The following is a 20,847-nucleotide window of genomic DNA, read 5'->3' on the forward strand; positions in this document are numbered from 1 at the left end:
GCCTTCAGTAGCGATGCGCCTCGGGCTGACGGGAAGGCCACGCAAGGCAACGAATTAAAGGCTATGGAGCTATTAGATGAGGTGGCCTGCGGGCGGCGGCAGGTGAGGATGAGGGTGGGAGAGGGCATGACAGCGGGAGTGACGCGCCTCGCGGGTCGGGGCGGCGTTAAGACTCATTGGTGTCGCTTCCTGGTATTCCTTCACGCTGCGCGACAGTGTCTTGGAGGCGATTAATTCCAAGTCACAAAACAATGTGTCTGCTTTACAAAGGGACGAGGATGTCTCAATCTCGGGTAAAATCTTGAAATGGCTGTTTTCTATCCGTAGCATTGCACGTATACTGATTAATGTAATATTCGAACGTGAGCATAACACGAAAGTGAGCAGTAATTGTCACATAGTGACCTTGAAAAACTGCGAGTGTTAACCCCATGGTTAGTGATGTGAAGCAACATTAATTTTCAACTTTGAATCCAGACAATTTAATTCATCGTGAGTCCATAAGAGAGATGAACGCCGATCATCGGAATGACTTAACCACGTGTGTGTGTGTGTGTGTGTGTGTGTGTGTGTGTGTGTGTGTGTGTGTGTGTGTGTGTGTGTATTTGTTCGCGTTCGCTCTGAAAGCTGCAGCACAGATTTGTCTTGTTGTACAGGAGTGTGGTGCCTGCTGTTCATCGTTTTCTCCTCCTCTCTCCCCTGTACCCGCCACTCCGGAGGGCGTCGGCTACTCCAGTGATCAAAGGAACACAAAAATGACCCCAAGCTTTCTGCCACGCGGGACCTTACAAGGCGCCGCGATTGTCCCCACCATTAATTATTCCACTCACGGACCGGCGTCCCGGAGGCGACGGCTCTCGTCCAGAAACACCCTGGGTAATCATGTATTTTTTCGCGGAAGACAGATAGTTTGAGCCTTGGTTCATGTTCTGTAAGGAAGACACGGATTAATCACTGATACGCTCTGAAAAAAAAAAAACTTTTTCGACAGTAAAAAAAAAAAATCTGCTAAAACTTTTGAATGTTTATCTTTTAGTAGATGACGATCAAAGCTAGCACAAAAAACAAAAATACCAGAAAAAAGCGTCTGAGACCTTTTAAAAGTTCAGTGAATGGTGGGGGTTGGTGAAGAGGTAAAGCTTGACTTTTTTCAGTGTACCATCATTGAGCATTCAGAGAGGAGAAGCCGAAGTCTGTAATCATGCCATAATTTATGTATTTTCCGTGGCTGATGCAATCGGTTCATGTCAGCCAATAGCCGGGGGAGGTATTTGCCGGAAGACATGACTCACTTCACCGCCTCACTTTGCTGGGAGGATTTACAAGCGTGTCCTCAATATTGTAGTGATGGTTTAACAAGGATTCAACATTACCAACAGAAAGAGAGAGAGAGAGAGAGAGAGAGAGAGAGAGAGAGAGAGAGAGAGAGAGAGAAAGCGCAACCTAGGACACTACCAATCATTTGTGTGGCCTCAGAAAATATTCCCGATGAGAGAGGAAAACATTTAAGAATAAACAACTATGAGGAGAGGGACATAAGAGATGCTTTGTTGTAGAAGAAATTTTACTGAGAATAGACAGGACATGATATTTGGAAAGTTGCAAGAAGGCAGCAGGCGTACACGTGGCAGTCTCTTTATGAAAGATAAAGACACATACCTACTTATAAAACCTATCCATAAATATATCTAATCTCTAAAGGTTCTCTATTGACTCGGCACTAACAAGGTGACCATTAAGTCTTCTTGCGCCAGGAAGGAGTGGCTCGTGACCCGTGTGTGTGTGTGTGTGGGTACAGGTGTGTGGGAGGGGCCGGACACGTTTGGCCAATCCTTTGTTTTGAATTATTTATGTTTACTCTATGTTGCTTTGCTGAGTTGGCCGCAATTTGCATCCCATCTATCAACGGCATGTTGGTGGAGGGAGTGGACGGACTGCTGGCTGTCAGGCGCCGCTTTGTTCCTTGCCTCCCGGTGCCTTATACAACGGGAGAGGGAAAGGTGGACAGGTAGCACGTCAAAGTACGTCTTACTGATTTTGCCATGTTTCCACGTTCACGACGGCATGTTCCACCTAACATGGTAGAACGAATTTTATATTATGTTTTGTCTTTTGTTTATTTCTGTTCTGAACGAAATAATTTTATGTTTTTTTCTTTTCTTTTCTTTTTGTTTCTCATGCGTTCATTACACACGTTATTCATTTATACATATATATATATATATATATATATATATATATATATATATATATATATATATATATATATATATATATATATATATATATATATATATATATATTAACGTAGAAGTAATTATATTATTCAATCTGTTTGTTTTTGTGTGTTCTTCGTAATGTAACAATCTTGCATTTCTTTTCTGTATTAACTTTTGTGTGTTCATAACTTAGCACTTATTATACACAGTATTAATTTGTCTTTAATCTTAACGTAAAATAGAAGCCGCTACAGAAACTAGACTCCTCAGCTCAGAACCTGAAGGGACGGCGAGCTCTCCTGTGGTTCTTTATAGTGAGCGGTGAACTTCCTCGCCACACATACACCTTCATGGGCTTTCCGTTGAATGAAAACTTCTTCCTTAGCACCACCTTAGAGTGCTTCAGCCGCTTGTCTGGGGTGGGGTCTGACGAAGAAAACCCTGTAGTTGCAGGAGTGATGGTTGTGGATGGTAGCGGTGGTAGGGGTGACGAGGGCGGCGGAGGTGGTGAGGTGGATGGCAGGGGCAGGTGATGGGGTGGTAATGGAGGGTAGTGGAGCTTGGTGATGGGGGAGCTATAGTGGTACACCTTGCCAGGTTTTCCGTTGATGGCAAAGTCGATGTCCACCTGCCAAGGAAGAGTAGATTATTGTGGCTTTGTGTGATGGATTCGATATTAGAGAAAATTTAGAAAAAATAAGTTGTGTTGGATTATATTTTATGGACGTGTGTCTCTCTTTACTTATTGTCTGAAAACCTTTGTATTTGATGGTGGCGTGTGGTGGACTGTGCGGGTGCTTGCCTTGGTGTGGGGCGGGAGGGGCACGGTGGCCAAGGCGGAGTTGTCAGCGTAGTAGTAGGGCGAGGAGGGCAGCTGCACATAGTAGATGGGTGACTCCCCCGGCAGCGGCGTGTCTTGTTTCACCATGATGGGATGGTCACTGCCGCCGCTCGCCAACCGCTGCAGCACCTGTGGCAAGGAGGCCCGGGGTAAATATGAGGCCAGGAGTAGACTGAGCTTATTCAGGTGTTTCTTTGTACTGTAACAACGCAAAGGATACACCGGCTCCTTCTCCTCCTCTTCCTCCTCCAGTCGGCATTGCTGTGAGAGGTTGTGGTGATGAGCCGCGGAATGGAGTCTTTGCATCTGTTTAAGGCTTGGCAGACATTGTATTATGAACACTTATTTCTCTAATTACAAATAATTAACTTAATTATTTCAATGACAACACAGCGAACATTGACTCAAGAAGAATAACAGTTCTTGTAGGAAAGATTGCATCAACAATTTCAGAGCAACAACCCGCGACAGGCAACCCAGGTGACCAGTGTGGCGCTGCTGGTGCCCGCCGCTGCCGAGAGACGTAGCGCCCAGACTGAGGCCACTTAATAAAGTCCATGGGATATTGATTGTGATTCAAAGCAAGATGTGGGGCCGCGGCTGGAAGGGATGTGTCATGTACAAAGCCATGAGGTGTTCTGTTATCTTTGGACGTTAGCGCTTTGTTAATGGGAAAAGCGCGAAGCGAGAGAAAGCTTCGGAGGCTGAGAGGAGGAAGAGTGCCGTGAAGGTGTTAAGGAGAAGGAAGGAAGGAGAGAATGACGGAAGGAACACTGAGGAAGATTGATGCAGAAAATTAACGAGGAAGGAAGGAAGACATTAGTCGTTAATGAAACTGAAGGTGGGAAACTGAAAGAAGGAAATGATCGTTTGGGCGGCGGTGGTATTTGTGGTGCGAGATGCGGGAAGAGAGAGAGAGAGAGAGAGAGAGAGAGAGAGAGAGAGAGAGAGAGAGAGAGAGAGATGTAAAAGTTAACAGGAGAAAGTTACACACAAAGGGAAAAAAGGGGAAAATCAGCAAAGCCACTTAGAGCCAGCTCGCGTTTTCCTGCTATTAAATAACTTGAGACTCATCACAGAGAGAAGATTGGAAACTCAGGCGGAAGCGAAACACAGAGAGACTTCCGCACCATTATTCACTCGAGACGCGACAAGACTCACTCATCCTGCACGGGGGTTGACCTGACCTGACCTCCTGACCCGCGACACGTGACCTCTCGCAGCCAAGCCCTGGCGAGACACACGCAGGAAGTCTAAACCAAATCCTCTTGTTACAATGATCGTTTTTCTTCACTTTTTGACTTCTCTGTTTTCTGTTTTGTTGTGATTCCTTTCTTATGTACGTGTGTGTGTGTGTGTGTGTGTGTGTGTGTGTGTGTGTGTGTGTGTGTGTGTGAAGGAGGACAAGGATAAGAACTAGAAGAAAATGACAGCAATAATGCTAAAAGTAATAAGAATGAGAAGAAGAAAACAAGAATAAAAAAGTAAAGGATGAATAGGAAGAGATGAAAAAGAAGAGGTCTGAAAAAAAAAAAAAAAGCAGGAGAGAGAAGAATCAACTTAACTTACCTCCAGTGTGGATGAGGAGCCGCGGCCCCATCCGACTGCCCGCCTCGCCGACACTACCAACACCACTGCTACACTGTGGGGAGAGAGAACCACTTTTAGGGCCACCACCTCATATCTGTTGCAAGAGTGGAGCAGGGCTGGCCTAGGAAAGAACACAGACGAAACACGGCCTCCTCCATTACTTTAGTTGTGTTGATGTAAGGCCAAGGAATAAGAAGAGCAGGGAAGTGGAAGATCTGTGTTGATGGTTTAAATGTACTTTCATATTTTTCCTTTTAAACATTAATTTTATTCCTTAATCACGTATAGCTTTTATTCAGTTATTCTTGTACTACAGACTTTAGAATACCTCTGTAGCGTTGAAAAGACAAAATTAACCTTCATTTCTGTAGTGCTCCAAATGTTAGCCAAAGACCATAACAGTGACAGGATTAATAAGTAAATAAATATTGTGAGATTGCTAAGAAAATAGATACACAAATACATAAATAAGTAAGATTTGTATACAGACAAAATAAACAAGCAATGAAAGGTAATTGAAAAAAAAAAAAGAACAATGAACTATTAACTCCATCAGTACCAAGACGCATTTTCATATTCATTCTGCTTACTATTTAGCGGTTTTATACCGCTTCAGAAACTTATGTAGGGATTAGAATAGTGAAGACTGGCCATTAATCTTTTCGCCTCCATAGACCCTTCCTAATGTCAATAGAATCGTCTAATCACACCCAAAACTCACGGTAAAAATGCGTTCCAGTAGTGAAGGGTTTAGAGTGACTTAGGAATAGATGATTCAACAATTTTTTTTTATAAAGAATCAATTTTTTCTGTTTTCAGCCTGCAGCTTGATCAGTTTATGTGTGGCGAGCAAAGACGAAGGCCAGTCCATCTAGATCTAGAGGCAGGGATGCTGTATAACTGTACAACTTTCAGATCCTGGTGGAAAGTGGAAGCGTGGGAACACAGCTTTACGGTCACATGCAAGCAGCCACGCTCACACTTGATCACACTTCACTCAAGAATACGGAACTGAAACCACTCTTATCCGGAGAGTGACCAGTTATTTGTGCAGTTCAGAAAAGAGAATCAGTGGCATTAAACTAACCTATCTTAACCAAATATTATCTTACCGAACCTAGCCTGACCTTTTAACCTTAACCTAACATAACCTAAATTAATGTAACAGAAACCACTGTTGTTAATAATCAAGGTTAGGTTAGAATAGGTTAATGGGTAATGGTAAATGGATCCTTGTTGTTCCTTTGCATTATTACAGTAACTTGAAGTGCTCATCCCACGAGATAAGGAAAAAATAACACTAATCCAGGCCTCAGTTAGTGTCATAGCAGTCAGCGGGGCATGAGGACAGTGCTCAAAGGGAGACTGTGAGGGGAGGTTTGGTGAGGAAGAACATAGAAGAAACAGAGGACTTCTCATGACGTTTTTGGGTGAGTACAGGCCGAACAATGAGAGGAGTAGATGGAAATGTATGGTGATGTTTAGGAAAAGGGGAAAAATCAGTAAATGGATGAGTAATTGGAAGTGGAAAACAGGATATAGATACATACGGATTAAAAAAAGGAAACACACACACACACACACACACAGCCCGGACCCCGGCCGGGTGGAGATATTTGGGTGTGTCTCCTCACGTGTAGCCCCTGTTCACCTAGCAGTGAGTAGGTACGGGATGTAAATCGAGGAGTTATGACCTTGTTGTCCCGGTGTGTGGTGTGTGCCTGGTCTCAGACCTATCCCAAGATCGGAAATAATGAGCTCTGAGCTCGTTCCGTAGGGTAACGTCTGGCTGTCTCGTCAGAGACTGCAGCAGATCAAACAGTGAATTACACACACACACACACACACACACACACACACACACACACACACACACACACACACACACACACACACACACACACATAAAAGGCTCAAGGTTGCTTCACACAGCCCGTGGGAACTTGTGGTGGACATCAGATGAACGGAAAGCGTGATGATGCGCGTCGTGTGGGAAAGATTGGATTATTAGTGAGGAAAAAAAGAAAGAAGGAAGGAAGAAGGGGTTCCGCGCGAGTAATGTAGTCACTCACGAGAATCAATGATGAGCGTGTGTGTGTGTGTGTGTGTGTGTGTGTGTGTGTGTGTGTGTGTGTGTGTGTGTGTGTGGAGAGGCATCAATATCGAAACAACCACACCCGGTGGATAACAAAGCCACATCACTCCACCAGTCACAACTCTCTCCACATCCACCATCATCCCAACTGCTGCTCCTCGTCCCTCACTTCCTTCCTACAGCTTTCCCTCCTCCTGCCTCGCCCACCTGTGCCCTCTTCTCTACCCACAGGTAAAAATTAAGCAAGAAACAAATTACATGATTAGTTTGTGGTTGCAGAGAAATGCTTTTAGTAATTTGGTAGCTTTCTAACTGAGGGTTGCTAGAAAAGAGAGAGAGAGAGAGAGAGAGAGAGAGAGAGAGAGAGAGAGAGAGAGAGAGAGAGAGAGAGGTTATAAACAGTAGAAAACCAGGTGAAGCTCTCGGCCTTTTGAATCTTGTATATTAATTTTTTTCCCATGAAGCAGACTGGTTCAAGGGCACAAAAAAGTCGAAGAAAACGGTCATTTGCTTTCTGGAGGGAAAATAAATATAAATGTTTCAAATAAATGAGTTGATTTAGTTCAGGATGCTTACTGATATTCTCCGCTTGAAACAGTTTAGTCTGTCTGATGTGCACCTCATTGCATAACACTCCTCTGCCTTTCATTTCACCGATATTTTGAAACTTCCCTTATTTGATTGGGTTCTTGTGTTTCCATGTCCCAATTCCGTCATTCTCCATACCAAGACCTTCCCGTCCACCTCTCTGATTTCCTACATTTTTTTGTCTTCTTTCCATCGTTCTCCATACTGAGACCAAGCTCATTCTACCTCCTCCCGACAAACTGACTCCCAAACTGCCGAAGATTCTCCATAACAAGTCAATTCTTGAGATATATTGCACGTAGAGAGTGATCCAACTGTCTAACGCGACTGGGACTCTTTTACCCGCTAGGAATAGGTAGATAAGCGCTCCTTTTCCTTAGTTTTGTCATGTTTGGCTAGAATTCTGTATAAGGATAAAAAGAAGAAAGGAATGTATAGTTAGGTAATGGCGGCACGAGAGTACAGGGTCAGGAAAGGTGTGTTAATTAGAGGCAGGTGAGTGTAGGGTTGGTGAAGCAGGTGTGTCGGAACCCTGTGATTTGCGGGTGTTTGGGGGCAGAGGCCAGGGTGACGCCGAGGTTCCATAGATGTCCCACCATCTCTCCCCCCAAAATAGTCTCCCTCAACTTACTGCATATCAGTCACTGTTATTATATCTTTATCTATTAGTGATGCATGGATCTCTCTCTCTCTCTCTCTCTCTCTCTCTCTCTCTCTCTCTCTCTCTCTCTCTCTCTCTCTCTCTCTCTCTCTCTCTCTCTCTCTCTCTCTCTCTCTCTCTCTCTCTCTATCTATCTATCTATCTATCTCTCTCTCTCTATCTCTTTCGTGTGTGTGCGTATGTGTATGAGACGTTTCCTACACTTCAAATCCTTATATCTTGGGTCTGCATTGAATGTTTGCCGTTTATTCCATCCGGTGACATTGTCTTTCTAGTTAAGCTCATTTCTCCTCCTTCTCCTGATGTGCCGTCTCAGATCAATCACTCAATCTGTAAATCAGGCAATCATTTCATCAGTGATTTTCTTTCTCTCTTGACTCAAACAATTTTAGTCTTTTCATTATAATATCAGAAGGGATTTGGTTCAGTTTCTAAATTCAAAATGTTTTACTGGTGCCATGTGTACCGTTCACTCAAGACCAGTAATGCAATAGATGTCTCTGGATATGCTTAGAGCCTTATATCGATCGGTCAGGTGTATGAGTACGGTATTAGGAAAAGTTCAGCCAAAACCCGGAGAGAAGCAGGTGTGTATCCGCAGGACGATCCCCAGGTAGATTCAGCGCTTGTGCGTGGCGTCACATGGACATTGTTTATATTTGGGCAATGTAATTTCATGGATGTTTTCAGATTTTTTTAACTCTATTCTTTATTTTGCTTAAGAGGACGAGGCTGTTCCATCTGTTTCATGTGTATATGACATGAATTACGTTAAAATGGGGATGTAACGATGAACACATGAACACAACGTCGTTGGTCTCAAACTTTCTGCTTGAAATTGTCCTCTTATTGCATATTAGCCTACTCTGATTTTTAGTAAGGTTAGTGTCACATAGTGAACTCTACACCTTTCCCATATCCAATTTTGCATATTTTGTGTCCAGGCTTTGAATTATACTCCTGCTATGAACGTCTCTGTGCTTTTAACACAGTATTTGTCTTGTGGTCAGTTCTTTGCCTTGCTATCTTCATCTCACACAATACAATACAATTCGATTCCCACTTGGCTGCTGATCAGGACACAAAGCTTCACCGCGGCACGCAGCGCCGGTTGGCCGCTGCCCGGGGACTGGCTGACAGCTCTTGTTCTCCCCTGGCCGAAGTAATCACAGGCTGAGGGAAAGACGGATGGTGTGAGGAGGGCGTGGCGGGGCGCTTTTTGTCACTAAGCAAGACATTACAAGTCCCGCGGGTGTGATTATCAATTTTGAGGGGCGGGAAGTGACCGGAGAGAGCGGATGCTTCTCCCTTATCTGGGCACGCTGTTACTGGTGCCTCGGGGGAACGGCGAGCGAGCAGACACTTGTTATTTTTACTTCTTACAACTTGCTACATCGTGGTGTTATTCTCGCGTTTCCGTTTATCGTTTAAATGGTTAAAAAATGAAATCAAATACACTTCATAGATTTCTTTTATGTATGGCAGTATAATAGTTGGGCTTTGCAGGCGGTCTCAGGTATAATTTTTAACTTGGGCCTCGTAATTGTTAAAAATGACCAGCCCGTGACGCCCCTCAGTTCCCTGCAGGTGTGGCGCCACGGAGAGTATGCCTGTGTGTGCTGAGTTTTGTGATACAGCAATAACCGGCTTGGACACAGTAAAGAAGAATTAAAGATGTGTTAGGATGCTAGGAAAAAAAAAAATGAGAGAAAAAAAAGACCACCAGGAGTGATATGAAGATTGTCTAAATAGAAATATATGTTTATGACTCCTCTACTTGCAGAAGAGAGATAGAGAAAATACTGCACCTCAGATGACACCACCGCGTACAACACAACAAACAACACACATTTCTTATCATTCATTGCTTGTGTCCCTCCGAGAATTCATCGCGGTAAACGAGCAGTGACGTGGAGTGTCCGGCCTTGTGTGTGTGTTTCCGGCATACCATGTTCTTGTTCCTCACGCCTGGGAATCTTGCGTCGCTGTGCCCTTATCCTTTGTTGATCCCTCGGCGTCTGTGTTGGGAGGCGAATGTGATTTCAGCCTCTGCCGAGTGCATGAATGAAGATTGGGCAGTTGAAGTGAGAGAGAGAGAGAGAGAGAGAGAGAGAGAGAGAGAGAGAGAGAGAGAGAGAGAGAGAGAGAGAGAGAGAGAGAGAGGTTTTTCTTCCTAAAACATGTGAATAGGAAAAGGATTCTGGCTCTTTTCGAAAAGTATCCGAATCTTTTGAACTCTGGCATACTCAAGGTTACGGGGAATGTCATTTCCTTGAAAAGAGATAGGTACAAGTCACTTATGTCTCAAAATTACTGTGCTTGAGGAGTGACTCGTTCATCCCTCAATGCTTCAGTGAATAAGCAAGTTTATCATCAGTGACAAGTGTACGTAATCCAAGCAGCTTTGTGTCTCCCTTGCCTGCAGCGATTTTAATGAATTGGATGGGTTTCGGAATTATTAGCATTAGAATTAAAGATTAGCGAAGAAGAAAAAATTGGCAAAAAGTAGCTTTACAGTCCAGGCCGATCTGACGCGTCTTCTGTCACATGTCGTCACGCTTCCACGAACAGCGACGCATGAATGCATAGATTAATAAGTAGTAATTGAAAGTTGAAATAGAACGTAGAATTAGCGGAAAGTTTCTTCTCAGACAGATAATGAAGTGGATGATTATTTGAGAATGATGAGAATTGCAGTAATAATGTTTTAAATCATGACTGGCTTATTTAGGCTTCTCGGGCGCATCAGTCTTGGCAGGGAATGAAGTGACTGAATTATAGAACTTCATTGAAGATGTAATTTGAATATTTATTTAAAAAAATAATCTCTTTGATTATCATTTTTCCACGAGGCGACCATCAATGTTTAGATATTTACCTTGCTAATCATTCATATCCCAAATGAGAGTGGCTTTGTGATTACAGTTGCTTTCTTTGTAATTGCTCTGGTTCATCTGATGGCTATGGCAGTGTGCTCTTGTAGGGAAGACTCATTCCCACGCCGCCCTGTCCCGCAGGGCGAGCCTCAGCGTGGCGGGCTCCGTGCCAGGCCGGGACAGCTTCACCTCGCCTGGTGCGTGGCCGCGAGGCGAAACATGATCGAATGTTGCCCAAAAAGTGTTCCAGGGAGAAGAGATGGTTCCCGAGTGATTATGCGGCGTTGCCGCCTCGCTCACGCTGGCCCGGCGCACGGACGACCTTGCCGCGGTCTTTGTCAAGGTCGCGCTTCCCTGTTCTGTAGTGGTCTGGACGGCACTCGCGTGTGATGCCGGTACGCCGCAGTGCGGGCAGCTTGGGCCGGTGCGGTGTCATGCTGGTGCAAACTTGCAAGAAAGCAAGGAAGTAAAAGTAAGTGGCCAGGTGGTGAAGGTGGTGAAGGTCGTGGCGGACAACCTGTAGACAACTGGCACCGCCGCTCCGGGGACACTCACCTCGCCTTCTCTGATGTAAAAAGCCAAACATGGAGGACAAAAAACGATGCCCTTTTTCTCAGTTGCAGTAGAGGAATTTTTTAGGCGAAAACTTGATAATTAGATATTGGTTACAATTCATCAAAGCTACTGCTACTACTACTACTACTACTACTACTACTACTACTACTACTACTACTACTACTACTACTACTACTACTACTACTACTACTACTACTACTACTACCATTGCTGACTTTTAGTACGACACTCTTCATCAATCTCCTTAGACTGTCCCCATGGTCCTCCTCTCTCTCTCTGTGGGAATAGAGTGTATTAATCCCGGGAGCCTTACATCACACCATCAGTCCTCTCCGCCTCGAGTGACGCGGGGCAGCACCAAACAGCACCTCCTGGCTACCTGATGAACAATAGCAGTTGCGCTACCACTACCTGCACATGTGGCGCTGCAGGTGTACTAAGCATGCCACTTTTTCAAGACAAGTGAGACGTTTACTTCAAAGTTTGCTGCAGTGCTGGTTGATTCATTACACTGTTATGTGGACGGTTGATTAAGTGTTTGGTTGCAGGCAATCACGACTTAAGATCAGTGAACAGGGACTCTTCATAAGGACATGTAGTGACTTACATGAACAGTTATAAATAGTCTCTGCTCTTGTCATGCGTGGTTTACGTTGTGCTACTTATGATTCTCACGTGTAGACATAATTGTATCGAATGGACTGATTAATTACAATGATAATTGCACTCGGTAATTACACTTGGTGGAGCAGAATGATTTCCTGGAAACACCCAAACGTGTTTTTCCACCAAACCAAGCTTAGAGTGATGCTTTCGCGTAGTTGTTGATGGCGCTGCTTTACGAAATGTCTACGTAAGGAGTGAGTTATATAGTAGCGTTGGGTGAGCCTCTGGCGGGTCGTGGCATATCACGTTGCCAGACACTCTCTGGGAGCCTCGGAACACTACCCAGTCACCACAAGGGGACTCTGTGACCCGCCTCTGGTTTTACATTTTTTGTCTCAAGCTATACGTATGGTGGGTGTGGTGCTTACTCTCAGATCCGTCTGCGGCTTCCTTTGTGACTCGTTTTCCGTGGTGAGGGCTGACATACATGTGACAGACGTGGTAAAACTCGTGAGAAAGTTGCGTTAACCATAAGGAAATATATATATATATATATATATATATATATATATATATATATATATATATATATATATATATATATATATATATATATATATATATATATATATATATATATATATATATATATATATATATATATATATATATATATATATATATATATATATATATATATATATATATATATATATATATATATATATATATATATATATATATATATATATATATATATATATATATATATATATATATATATATATATATATATATATATATATAAACTTGTATGTCTGTATACCTGTTTGTATATCTGTTTTTGTTTGCCGCTTGTCTGTATACTTGTCTTTTTTTTTTTGCCTCTCACTCTTGTAACAACCTGGCGCGTGCACACACAGTGGCATGGCAGCAGCACAACACTCCCACACCACACCAGGCATCATCAGTGTTGGCACCGAGCACTGACCCATGTGCTCCCGAGATGGCCCCTTCCTTCCTTCCTTCCTTCCATTTCACGGGGACCTTAACTTAGCCAAGGTGACTCCCCTCATCAGAACGCTCCTGCACTCGGAGCAGCGCGTATAATCAGCGGCTGGGAAGGGAAACTAATAGTGGCTTTTATGGTTCTTGCAAGTGAGTGTTTTGCCTGTCGCTGCGGAAATTGTAGAGGGCAAGTCTGCGCCCCGGCGTCACGAAAAGGCAGTATAACAGAATAAGATTAGCGTTCTCTTGGTGCGTCTGCTGAGAAAAGGAAATGGACTCTTGCCTTAATTGCAACCAACACCAAAAGCTGTCGCTGCTTCGCTGCAGAGAAAATGTTTATAGCTGCAGTGAAGGGCAGGGTGAGAGGAGAAAAGACTACAATCTGAGAAACTACAGATAAGGTACGAGTAAAACTAAACAAAGAAAGTAACGTAAAAGATAGCAGACAAAGAAGACATTAGGCGATGTAAAGCACGTTCTAACGGTGGGATGGAGAGAAATGTGTATCTGGTCTACGTATCTTTCGTATAAACAGGAGCAGAAACAACAATAACAGCAACAACAACAGCAGCAACAACAATAACAATAACAACAGCAGCAACAAGAACAACAACAACAGCAACATCATCATCATCATCATCATCATCATCATCATCATCATCATCATCATCTTCATCATCATCATCATCTTCATCCGTTTATAATTACAGAGTCGGGAACAATAGGGGTTCATTTTCCTTGAGCTAATCAGCCGTGACCATGTTTGGAAGTCGCTGTGATTGAGGCTTTTGTTCTTAAACAGGCGATAAATTGTACCGTGGACGGGAAAGTTACACATGTTTGCAGACACAAGGTCATTGCGGCACACTTTAGGGAATATTGTGTGATTTCAGCTAAGTCCACGTGTGTATCGATAATGTACTGGCAGCAAACACTCTTCAGACTTTTAATAAGGTGACCTGTGTGACTCCCAGACTATTGCCATACCCAGTTGAGGTAATTGCCAGCGCCAGGCTTTGCTTCTCGCCTCATTCCTCCTGAAAAGGAGGCATCGACGCCGCCTCTGGTTCTTTGTGTGTGCGACATACGTCACGGTGAGTTCAGAGCTGAGATTACACTATGCTCACCGAGGCATCCTTCAAGACCTGCGTGGCTGTGCAGCTTTTTGTGTGCGACGTGCTCCCCACACAGTAGCTTTGTGACGGAATGGGACGAAGAAAAGCCTCTTGGTGCAGAGCGGCTCCTCCCTCTGACAATTGTTGACTGTCTGTGGCCTCAAGGGAGTGGTCATTACCTTTACGAGGTGGATCAGCCACCATGGGGTGGGTGGGGGAACCACTCCACAGCAAACTCTCACCTGAAGACGGTGCCGTCGAGGGAGTGACTAATATCGACATGTTAGCATGAGCTTCGTTTCTGATCAATCCATCACTTGATTTAGTGCCCCGAGACGTCCGGGGGGAGTTTGCTTTAGAGAAGAGACCGACGACTCGCACAGCTGCCATACCTCATCCCTGCCACGCTGTTTTTCCTGATTGTTGCACCAGCTGTGCCCTCGCCTTGCAGTGGTGCTTCCCCAGTCCATCGACCGTCCCCCAATAGATCCCACCTGTCGCTTGTCACCTTGCCCTCTAAAAAATAACATGTTGTTGTTGATGGTGGTGGTGGTGGTGTTATTGTTATTGTTATTATTGTTGGTGGTGGTGGTGGTGGTGGTATTATTATTATTGTTGTTGGTGGTGGTGGTGGTATTATTATTATTATTATTTTTTTTTTTTTTTATCATTATTATTGTTGTTTTTATTATCATTATTATTATTATTATTATTATTATTATTATTATTATTATTATTATTATTATTATCATTATTATTATTATTGTTGTTGTTATTATTATTATTATTGTTATTATTTTTATTGTTGTTGTTGTTGTTATCATTATTAATGTTATTATTATTATTATTATCATCATCATCATTATTATTATTGCTCTTTTTGTTATTGTTATTTTTTGTTTCCACTACCTTATTATTATCATTATCCATTTATTCTTTCATTAGTCGTGTGTGTGTGTGTGTGTGTGTGTGTGTGTGTGTGTGTGTGTGTGTGTGTGTGTGTGTGTGTGTGTGTGTAATTCACCACGGTCGTCTGCTGGTCATCCAGCCAGTCTTCCCCATTACGGAACGAGCTCAGAGCTCATAGACCGATCTTCGGGTAGGAATGAGACCACAACACACTCCACACACCGGGAAAGCGAGGCCACAACCCCTCGAGTTACATCCCGTACCTATTTACTGCTAGGTGAACAGAGGCTACATTAAGAAGCTTGCCCATTTACCTCGCCGCGCCCGGACTCGAACCCGGCCCTCTCGATTGTGAGTCGAGCGTGCTAACCACTACACTACGCGGTGTGTGTGTGTGTGTGTGTGTGTGTGTGTGTGTGTGTGTGTGTGTGTGTGTGTGTGTGTCTCAGGATGTGTGTGTGTTTGTGTGCAGTGTGGGATGTCTCAGGATGTGTGTGTGTGTGTGTGTGTGTGTGTGTGTGTGTGTGTGTGTGTGTGTGTGTGTGTGTGTGTGTGTGTCCCCTACGTACTTGTTGAATATTTAGAAATTACATACTTTAATAGTTTCATTTATTTATTATTAATCGCTAGTTCATTTACCGATATGAGAGAGAGAGAGAGAGAGAGAGAGAGAGAGAGAGAGAGAGAGAGAGAGAGAGAGAGAGAGTGCTATCAGAAACCATTAGCATCACGTCAGGTATGGGCAGGTGGAAGCTAATGGACGTCAAACAATGTGTGTGGGGAAGAAGAGGCATTCCACCACCAGATAACCTTCAGACTCAGAGAACCACGGGGCCTTTATGACACGAGGAGCTCACGAGGGTGCAATGGATAAGGAGCGAGGGAGCATAACTATTGTCAAAATTGAGGAATGGAAGATAAGTGGTAGTATAATGAATGTTGAAACCGTAGATAAGAATAATTGGTGTTTTTAAGGGAGATATAAGAAAGAAAGTAAGAGGTAAGTGAAATTGTTTAAGGTAGAATAGTGCGATTTAGTAAGAAACTGAGAGAGAGAGAGAGAGAGAGAGAGAGAGAGAGAGAGTGTGTGTGTGTGTGTGTGTGTGTGTGTGTGTGTGTGTGTGTGTGTGTGTGTGTGTGTGTGTGTCAGTCTGCTTGCCTGCCTGTCTGCCTCTGCTTTTGTGGATGCTGTACATATACACACAGGGCGGGGGTCTGGAAGTAATTCTTTGTGGCAGTCCCTCAACTTTTCCTTTTGTTTTGTGGTTTCCGTCAATTCCGAGGCTTTTGAGTGTCAGGTGTGCAAGTTAATGAGGTTTTGTGTGAAATTGATGTTCTTGTGGGAAGCTTTAATGGTGATGAGCAGCTAGACTAGTTTTTTCTTCTAATCGTCTTGTTATTCTCACTTTTTTAGACGACTGAAATTGCAAGTGTTTTGGATGTAAATTGCGTGTTTTTTCTTCTTTTTTTTATATAATTTTTTGGTACTTCAAGTTTTGTGGTATAGAAGTGATGCTGCATTTTGTTCTTGTATTCTCCCTCTTTGTTTAATTTTAATCGGAACCTTTGATTCTTTCTCTGCACCAAACCACGAAATCCTCGCCCCTCATCATGTGCTTGAGACGGAAAAAAATCACATACGATTATCACTTATATGAACTTCCTTAAAAGACTCTCCTCCATTGGGACTCACTTCATCTTAATCATGCGCATCGTCCTTCCGCTGCTTTTATAATTTTTTCTTCATTCTCGTTTCTCCTTCACTCGGGTCGCGGATCAAGGGAGGAGATGGAGGCAGGAAATTAGGGTGTTCCGTCGGGTGGTGTTGCCGTGAAACTGAAAGAGTTGTCTTTGCCTTCCTGGGCGACCTTCCCTCCACGACCTTGCTCCTTGCTCCCTCCTTGCACTCGCTGCTTCCTGTGTGTTGTGTGTGTGTGTATGTGTGTGTGTTTGTGTGTTTCTGCTTCAGGCCACCTGTTGTCACTGACCCTGCGTTGCTGACAGAGAGAGAGAGAGAGAGAGAGAGAGAGAGAGAGAGAGAGAGAGAGAGAGAGAGAGAGAGAGAGAGAGATTGTTATAAACTGCCACTTCGAGTCTGTTTAACCTTTTCACAGTAATTGTTATCTCGCTCAGTGAAGAGTTTGGACTCGTGTGGCTGAGAGGAGCAGGCGGGGTCCGGATTGGGTGCTGGGTAGGTGGGGGTGTTTTGTTAAGGATGAGAGCTGGGGAAGAGGGAGAGTGGAAGGAAAAAGGGTGAGGAGGGGGGGATGGAGGAGAGGAGTGTCTGAAAGGCTCGAGTGAACACTTGGAAATAATTGTTTTAAGCTCTTCGTTGTTCCTCTCTGTTAGTATTTTACTGCCCTGGTTTTAGCAGTGATTGTTTCTCATGATAACATACTACTGCTCGAAGATATATAACTTTTTATATTATATTGTTCTGTAATACTCTGTGCGGACATTGGGAGCTGTGACAGGCGTGGTGCCGCCTCGTGCCCCGCCCGGTACATGACGCAGCGCAGCGGCCCATCCCGCGACCTTGAACACTTTCATTGCTTAGCTGCACAAGACGTCACGGCGAGGGCACTGAAGGTCGCCTTTCAGGCTCAGTTTGGAGTCATGTTCTGCCGATTCTCTCTCTCTCTCTCTCTCTCTCTCTCTCTCTCTCTCTCTCTCTCTCTCTCTCTCTCTCTCTCTCTCTCTCTCTCTCTCTCTCTCTCTCTCTCTCTCTCTCTCTCTCTCTCTCTCTCTCTCTCTCTCTCTCTCTATATATATATATATATATATATATATATATATATATCTTTTCACAGTTACAGGTTGTTGTACACTTACAGCTTTGCTCAATAATACTGTAACGACAACAATAAGACCGGATGAAGGGCCAATCACTCGCCAAGAGTAGGTGTGTGTTGCTGACAGACCCGCGCCGCGTGCTGAGCCCCGCAGTGCTGAGGTGCAAGGCAGAGACAATGGTGGACTTGGCTTAGTACCCGTGGCGAGGTCGACACCCGCCAGGCAGGCGACTCTTCCCTTGTCACGGAACTTCATCATTACGGAATTAAGGCGTTGCGGTTTGGCGCGGTCTTAACTGTTGTGGATCTGATTGTTTTTTTGCTTGCATCTATATGAGTTGGTGGGGAAAGTATACCGTACACATTGAGCATTATGGCGATAATACTCTGCTTCCTTGTTTTTTAGTATTCCTGATATTATGGCCGGCTTCCCACTGTTACCGTATTAAGAGAGGACATCTGATACTGGGCTTATTACACGAGAAGTGACCGTGCCCTTACTGTGCTTGGGACGTGAGGAGGGCGACCAATGAAGGCAGATGTGCGTGACCTGCTACTCACGAAAGGGGATGGGTCGGCGTGTGAGAAGCCCGCGCCTTCCCTTCATTAACGTCTCTCGTACCTTGTATGATATTTACTCTCATCAGGTGCACTTATTAGGGCGGCTAAGGTAGACTGGTGTGTGTGTGTGTGTGTGTGTGTGTGTGTGTGTGTGTGTGTGTGTGTGTGTGTGTGTGTGTGTGTGCGTGCTTGTGTTTGTGGGGTGTCTCAGGATGCTGAGATTGGAAACGATGCACACAACAGTTTCTCTCTCTCTCTCTCTCTCTCTCTCTCTCTCTCTCTCTCTCTCTCTCTCTCTCTCTCTCTCTCTCTCTCTCTCTCTCTTTTACTCCTATCACTGGTAATGTTTTTTTTCCCTTTTTTCCTCTCTTTTTTTTTATCCTCCTCTGATTTTATCATGTTCCGCTTTCGTGTGTAATAGATTTTGTGAAAGGCATTTACAATATTCATCTTTTTTTATTATTTCTATGTCGTTTATTATTTTCCTTTTGTGCTGAGTGTCTTTATTTGTTAGTAAAAATCTGCCTAAATAGCTATTACTTATTATATGACGAATATCTTTTTAAAGGCATTATCAGATGTCGTATTTCTCTTTCATTACTTAATTTTCAGTTCGAGTCAATCACAGAAGACATGTTTCCAAGGGTTGCTGTAATATTCATGAATCTGCCAGCTTTTATCTTCGTGCGTTCAAATGTAAGACAGTAATTGGGTTTGTGGTCAGATGTTAGCAGGACACAAGCGTTGAACGTGTTGTTCAGGCTTGCGACGCAGCGGCAGTCACGGGAACACTGGCACTCATGTGTTGAAAGGCTGGGTCTTGACGTGCACCGTGCTTTAGTGTATGCACATGGCAATGCCTAAACACACACACACACACACACACACACACACACACACACACACACACACAGAGAGAGAGAGAGAGAGAGAGAGAGAGAGAGAGAGAGAGAGAGAGAGAGAGAGAGAGAGAGAGAGAGAGAGAGAGGTCTTTACTCCCAACGGACATGAACAATTCTCCACTAAATACTGCCATCCTACCTCATTGTTACTTTCCTTAATCTCTCACATACACACACACACACACACACACACACACACACACACACACACACACACACACACACACACACACACACACACACACACACACACACACACACACACACACACACACACACACACACACACACACACACACACACACACACTGTATAAGTGAGTATATTGATGGGCATACATATCAAATACACCCATCTATTAGCAAGTATTGTATAACTGTGTTTGTTTCTGTGCATTCTTCCATGTATTTATGGGTGCACAAACGTACGTGTGTATGCGTGTAGCTTTGTTTCTGTGCATATCTTCGTATATCTGCACACGGGTATGAGTGGTGAAGGGAGCAGGGCAGTGGCACTCACCTGAGCAGCGCGCGGGACCTCATCTTCGTGGTGGCAGCGGGAATTTCAACAGGATAATAAGAACGTGGCTTGTGAACACTTCTCGTATGTAATAAGATGCCCTTTGCTTGACGGGTCTATCAGTCAGGCAAGATGAAGTCGCGATCTTCACGTCTGTCAGCTGGAGACTGGCTGGCTGCCTGGCTGAGACTCGCTGAATGTCCTGCGCGGGCTGCGCTGCCACCGAGCACCTGCTGTCCTGTCCTGGCGCGAACTGAGTCCCGGACGCTGTGGCTCGGGTACTTCACACGCGCAGGATCGCAGTCTCCCGCACGTGGTCCTTGAGGCCACGTCGGATTTATTTTGCAATATATCCTTTTTGATGGAAGACCCATTGATGTGAAGATAGCATGTACTGGATTGGTTTTGTTCCTACGAGCAACAAAGATGGTATTGCGTAACCTGGCAACAAGCTGCGTCACCAGAGACGACCTTCAACACCAGTGAATGACTCAGAGGTGCCGGATTCGATCCCTCATTCATTCTGTTACCCACCAGGTCTTGTGCACTGTGCCATGTGTGTGTATGCTGGAGCTGTTATCTGTTCCCCTACGTCCTCGACCACAACATTGGTCAGTGGCGTCACAGCATGGAGGTGATTGGCATAAAAGAGACAATTCCTGTTAACACAGAGCACCTAGAGGTTTTTCATGAACTTAAACAATCATTGTGTTTCTTATGCAACCATTGCCTTTATAAACCTTTAGATTCACTAAGAAGACAAACGCTGTAAGTGTTGTGATGGTGCACTCTGTGAGTTTTATCTTACCTGAATGATTCACTTAACCCAGAAAGACCAACAGAGGCTTCTTCCGTTTAGGTACACGTACCGCCACTTCCGGCTGCAATAAACAGTGAGAGCAAGTGTTTTAGTAACGGAAGATAGTTTTTCCCAGTGGGCTGGAGCGGATACCACCACGTCTTGTTGCTACTGACCTGCTGCGAGACGT

At 44.2% G+C, this 20,847-nt stretch overlaps 1 protein-coding gene across 2 annotated transcripts; it reads right to left on the reverse strand.

Annotated features, from left to right (window-relative positions):
• Window positions 1–2,312: 2,312 nt before the first annotated feature.
• LOC123518883 (leucine-rich repeat extensin-like protein 1) lies at window positions 2,313–20,101 on the reverse strand. 2 transcript variants are annotated; one of them, XM_045279936.1, is made up of 4 exons: window positions 19,859–20,101; window positions 4,630–4,702; window positions 3,022–3,189; window positions 2,313–2,847 (listed from the first exon to the last, which is right to left on the reverse strand). In XM_045279936.1, exons 1-4 carry the CDS (start codon window positions 19,879–19,881, stop codon window positions 2,491–2,493), a joined length of 621 nt encoding a protein of 206 aa, XP_045135871.1. In that variant the 5' UTR covers window positions 19,882–20,101; the 3' UTR covers window positions 2,313–2,490. The 2 variants fall into 2 exon arrangements, with proteins under 2 accessions (XP_045135871.1, XP_045135870.1); XM_045279935.1 differs by having other exon boundaries at window positions 2,977–3,189.
• Between the last annotated feature and the right edge of the window lie 746 nt (window positions 20,102–20,847).

Source organism: Portunus trituberculatus, chromosome 44 (genome assembly GCF_017591435.1).
Source record: "Portunus trituberculatus isolate SZX2019 chromosome 44, ASM1759143v1, whole genome shotgun sequence".
Classification (NCBI taxonomy): Eukaryota; Metazoa; Arthropoda; class Malacostraca; order Decapoda; family Portunidae; genus Portunus; species Portunus trituberculatus.